General features: G+C 42.4%; 1 protein-coding gene across 2 annotated transcripts in view; it reads left to right on the forward strand.

The window, feature by feature from the left end:
* The window catches only part of col8a2 (collagen, type VIII, alpha 2), a 54,380-nt gene extending 49,142 nt beyond the window's left edge, over nucleotides 1-5,238 (forward strand). For both annotated transcript variants that reach the window (XM_085446860.1, XM_085446861.1), the window contains one exon: nucleotides 139-5,238. In XM_085446860.1, coding sequence (XP_085302986.1) covers nucleotides 139-2,042 — 1,904 coding nt within the window. In that variant the 3' untranslated portion in view covers nucleotides 2,043-5,238. The remainder of the gene's footprint in view (nucleotides 1-138) is intronic.
* Nucleotides 5,239-5,973: the final 735 nt, after the last annotated feature.

Genomic DNA, 5,973 nt, shown 5'->3' on the forward strand with positions numbered 1-5,973 from the left:
TTGAGATGACATCTTTTCTCTCGGACATCAGCAATTTAAAAAAATACTTACTTAAAGTACTTAATAATGATGATGATGATGATGATGATAATAATACCTGTAACAGTAGTCCTAACAACCTGTACATATTTTTTCTAGATATGCCACCCATGATGGAAGTGAAGGGGGAACCCGGCCCCCAAGGGAAACCAGGACCAAGAGGTCCCCCTGGACCACCAGGCGTTCCAGGGAAACCTGGACTGGGAAAGCCTGGTTCCCAAGGCCCACCAGGTCCTCAGGGACCTTCAGGCTTTACGGGAATTGGTAAGCCTGGACTTCCGGGACTCCCAGGAAAGATTGGGCCAAAGGGGATGCCTGGGGTTAATGGTGAGGTAGGCCCTCGTGGTGAACCAGGTCTCCGTGGTCCTCCCGGGCATCCTGGGCTTCCTGGCCCAGCTGGACTGTCCTTGAATGGGAAACCTGGGCTTCCAGGTATGAGAGGCCCCTCTGGGGTCCATGGCGAGCCAGGAATAAAGGGTATAGCTGGCCCACCAGGTGATCGTGGGCCTAAGGGCGAGAATGGAAATGGGAATCCAGGGCTTCCAGGTCTAAGGGGTTCTCCTGGCCCAAAAGGGAGTATTGGACCACCTGGTCCTTCAGGTATTGGCACACCAGGACTAAAAGGTTTGCCTGGAGTACCTGGTCCTAAAGGTGATAATGGACTCCCAGGTGATCAAGGACTCCCAGGAGAGGCAGGGCCCCCGGGACTACAAGGTTTGCCAGGGCCAGTTGGGTTGGGGAAGCCTGGGCTAGATGGACTTCCTGGAGCACCAGGTCCACAAGGTCCAAAAGGTGAATCTGGGGCCAGGGGTACTCCTGGAATGCCTGGAACTAATGGCTATGGAAAACCTGGTCCAAATGGACTAAAAGGAGAAAAGGGACATGGTGGATTTCCAGGTCTCCCGGGGGATAAAGGAGAACAAGGACCAACTGGACCAGTTGGGAAGCCAGGACTTGATGGACAACCAGGACCATCAGGACTTCAAGGTCCAATGGGATTGCCAGGAAAACATGGAATACCAGGACAGAAGGGAGAGCTCGGGCCCCGGGGTCCTCCTGGACTGCCTGGCCTTCGAGGTGACCAAGGCCCCAATGGACACTCTGGAAAACCTGGTATGCCTGGGGAAAAGGGCATCCCTGGGCCCAATGGTCCTATCGGAAAACCTGGACCTAAAGGTGAGGCTGGGCATATTGGCCCCCCTGGGAATCCTGGTATAACAGGTGCCCCGGGGCCTAAAGGGGAGTCAGGGTTTATGGGAATTCCAGGCCCCAGGGGCCAGTCGGGCATTCCTGGTCTTCAGGGGCCCATGGGTCCCATGGGTCCACAGGGTCCCCCTGGCCTAAAGGGTGAACAAGGACTTCCAGGGCCTCCAGGGCTGGGCAAGTTGGGTGAGAAAGGTCCTATAGGTCCCCAGGGTCCTCCAGGGAAACAAGGCTCCCCTGGACTTAATGGCATACCTGGGCCTCCTGGCCCTCCAGGACCCCCTGGGCCTCCAGGAAATGGCCATACAGTTGTTGCAGGGCCAGAGAGTTCAAAGTTAGATGGGGGAGAAATTCCAGATGACAGAAAAGGCCCTGCATATAGTCAAGTTCCATTGTCCGCCTCTGTGGCACCAGCCTTCACAGCTGTCCTTACCACACCATTCCCTCCTTCAGGCATGCCAATCAAATTTGACAGGACCCTCTACAATGGGCAAAATGCCTACAGCTCTTCTACTGGCATATTCACTGCTCCTTTATCTGGTATATACTACTTTGCATACCACATGCATGTAAAGGGAACTAGCCTGTGGGTAGCATTGTATAAGAACAATGTACCAGCCACTTACACATATGATGAATACAAGAAAGGCTACATGGACCAGGCATCTGGTAGTGCAGTCTTAGAGCTGAAGGAGGGTGACCAGGTATGGGTCCAGATGCCTTCAGATCAGGCAAATGGCCTATATTCTACAGAGTACATCCATTCTTCCTTCTCAGGATTCTTGCTCTGTCCCACATAACCCTATCTTTTCCTTAAAAGATGTTGCTAGATTGGCACCTCAGTGCAGCCCTTAACCTAAAATACCTGCAGCCATTATAGAAACACAAAACCCATAAAATACTCAATATTATTGCCATAGTCTTTATCTGTCTTGCCCTCAACAGCACAAGCGAAACAAAAACTTTGTGAATGAAGTGAGTTTTTAAAGGCAGGGGAAGGAATTTCATACTGTGTTCTTTATTTCAGTGTCCTTCAAATGTGTGTTTTAATTGTGTTTTATGTTTGTGTTTTTTTAAGCTTTTAGCTTATTTTAATTATTATATTGTCATAATTTTATTGTTATTATTTGGTCCATATCATCATTGTTGTTGTTGTTGTTTATTGGATTCAGACTATTTAGTGCCTTACTTTTTAATGTGCTAGAAACCTTCCCGTGTGACTGCACAACCTGCCCACATGCTCTGACACAAGGACGACATCACCAAACTCTGATGGGGGGAGGGGGAGGTCATCGCTGCAGTCATGTTGCCCTGGTGTGTTATTTAAATCATGAATTGCTAGAATTATATTGAAAAGCCAAAATACAACACAATAAATATAGGCATACATTACAATACCAAAACGAAGTATTTGGTGTGGTGTGTTACTATTAAGTTTTACTGAAATTTTTAGGATTTTAAATTGTTGCTACATAAAAAAAAGTTGTGATTGAACTCAGCAACAGTTGGTTTTAGGGTGAGATATATTTAATGATAGTGAACATATGCACCTGTTCAGGGAGTTTCTCTGCTTCACTATGCATTTAGTAACCTACAAATTTCAAATAATAGGTCTTCCTCTTTCTTGTAATTTAGTTTACATGCAGTTCAGAACAATTAATTCTACAAATAAACATGACCTCACATTTAACGAGGTAGACACCATTAAATTGCCCTTTAAATAGATCAGCACCACCAAGCAAGACCCCTGCATCACCCCCCACCATCATTCTTTAGGACATTGTTAAAAATGTACACAGTCAGTGTTCACAGGCCAGAAAATAGATAGTGTCTATGGACAAATGGACAGTAAGGACACACATACTGCTGATTCAATGGCCTGTTTCCTTCTGTTTTCCTTCTGTTGATCTGGTTTCATCACTATCCCAGGCATCCTGTTCACACATTTTAACCATCACATCACTGATTTCTAATGTCATTAAAAACCCTTTCCCTGATTCCAAGGGAACCGTCTGCACTGCCACATTAGAAAAAAAATATAATCCTTTAACAACATGATGCAAAATCCACAAAGATTTTGAAAACCTGAGTCTGCTGAGAAAACAAGGAGGCAAAAGGATAAGTAAACAACAACAACAATTCAATTACGTCCTTCACTGCCAGTTTCTGTGTTGTTTGTGATAGATGTCAGGCAAATAAGAGCAATTTTTAATCATTTGTAGCTCTGAATGACAGGATTTTCTAGTTATTTCTAAATCAAATGTGTCAAAAATTGCTTAACTGCTGAGCTTAGTGTAACATCTGTGGCCAGGATGTTTCAGAACCGGATAATGTCAAAGTGCACGGCTGGAAATGAGAATCAATTTGCCTTTAGTCCATAAATAAGTGAAAGGGTCTGACTGGGGCCTGAAGATTGTGAAATGCAGGTTGTGTAACATTTTAACAAAACCACGCCAGATTTCTGGGAGAGGTGGTAGGTCAGAGGTGTGTTTATTCATTTCTGTTGGATGAAGTATTAAAGATCCACTCTGTGCATGCGTGCACTTGTATGCTTAGTAGGTATACCCTTCAGCCCGTCACTGTGTCACTGCGTGCGTTTGTGTGTGCGGATTTGTCACAATGTTCCCTTGGCGTTCAGGTCCCGAAAACGTTAGCGAGGATAATAATAAACTAAAATTAAGTTACAAAACTGTAGGAACGGCTTACAGTCCCATCAGTGTTCCACCAGAAGATTTTGAGTTGTGTTTTTTGTTTTAAAGAGAATCTTGTAGAAGATTTACTTTACAACACTCTAAAGATGAAAGGTGTAAAGGCGTGCAATAACTACTTTGTGCCAAGTCACGAACCAGCAATTTTTTTTTTAAAAAGACATAAAAAAAGACATACTATGAAATGTACAAAATGTTTATTCACCAGTTGTAGTTACGAATCACAAAAGATAATAAAATCTAGGCAAAACAAAACAAAGGTTGGTGCTTCTATCTAACTTGTGCTGCCCTGACGCTCGTAAACACTGAATTATGACTACCTTACATCATGATGGAAGAATGTCAATGTACACGAGCATGGTGCCAAACATTTAGCCTTCCCATTAGAATGAATGTATAATGTTTGACTGTTTTATGGTGGGTCACAGTGCATAAACAGTAACTCTTCACGTCGCTTTGGAAAATTAGTGTGAGGATAAGGCTTAATCAGTATTTCTATTTCTATGTAATGCACTTACTCTTAGCCCTTTCTGTCTCATAACATGAACACATCGACAACTGCTATGTATCATTGTTGCTATGTGAGTCTACAAAGCAGTCTCGTTATGTACTGTATGTTGCCTTTTATTTTTTTTTGAATCACCTCTTTTTCGACACACGGTGAAACGGTGATGAGAGTTACATGCGGCTGTTACGCTCTGTCCTCATATTTTCTTAGACAATGTCACTTGCTTGCTGAGTTTGCTCTGTGTGCAAATCATTTAACAAGTGTCACTGAGATCCATGTACCGCAAATGTTTTGTTTTTCTTTATTAGGAAAAAAAAGAAAAAAAAAATCACAAAAGCCTTGCTTCGGTTCTTAAGGGATATATGTTTGTTTTAGTTTCAGTATACAAACGGCCATTCCCATTTGCACATGAAATTAATGAAGATGTATTTATACATTTATGATAATTTAATAGGGATGCCAAAACTGACCACCGAAGCCTGGGACATATAAATGGTATTTAACAGCATCGATGAGTTAAGAGCATTTACAACTTGTAGTTAGCATTCTAGAGTTGTTTGTGAAGGATTATTTGTATTATTTTCTATTTGTGTAATGTACAATGTATCAACGTATAGTTTTTTTTTTGTCTTACAAGGCTATTGTGTGCACTATGCAATAGAATTTGGGTATAAAATGCACTCCTTTTTGATTGAAAATGTTTGTCTGCTTATACAAAATCTACAGTACTTGATTGTATTGATACCACGTCAATAAAAACAAAGAAAAAAATGCCTTGGATGCTGGCGTGAAACTTCATTGACTTTCTGTTGTATGGTTATGTAACAAAGAAAATATATATTAACTGGAATACAGAGGCTACTACTACATCTTAAAAAAAATCAGTAACACTTAGTAAAAATTCAGTAGCTCGTGTGCGGAGCAATCTGTTGCACGTAAAAGAACTGACACTAGAGGGAGATATACAATTATAAACAGCGTTTCAGGCCTCAGAGAGATGGGTGATTGCATAGTAAGTTTAGGACTGAAAAGAGGAACAGGTAGACTTTTCCTTTTCAGGTCAGCTCGCTGGATGTAGATGGAAGCAACACATATCTTTGCATAAATATTTTGCATGTTGAATATATGGGTTATCACGTAAGCAGAAGAGTATAAATGGATGGATAGATAACTACATTAAATGTGGATAAACAAACATATGAATGAGCTGGCTTTTAATTAAAACAACTAAACTAACTCTGATGCGTGACTGGAGGCGATTCAACAGTCTGTACTTTTCGAAACAAAACGGTTCTTGTAGCCAATCCAAAATGTGCTTAGATAAGAATAAAATCTATTTTTAAAAAACAGCCCATGAGTTCAGGGACAATATGGTGCTATTACTTGCTGGAACTGTCGTCACCATGGTGAGCTGTCATCAGTCAACCGGATTCTTCTTACGTCGTGCTGACGTCAGACCATCCATGCTGCATTCGAGAGATCCCGGTAATTCTGGCGCAGTGACCGCAGATACAA

Source organism: Copadichromis virginalis, linkage group LG22, assembly GCF_057382275.1.
Source record: "Copadichromis virginalis isolate Kocher_CV1m ecotype Utaka linkage group LG22, C_Virginalis_male_GT1.1, whole genome shotgun sequence".
Classification (NCBI taxonomy): domain Eukaryota; kingdom Metazoa; phylum Chordata; class Actinopteri; order Cichliformes; family Cichlidae; genus Copadichromis; species Copadichromis virginalis.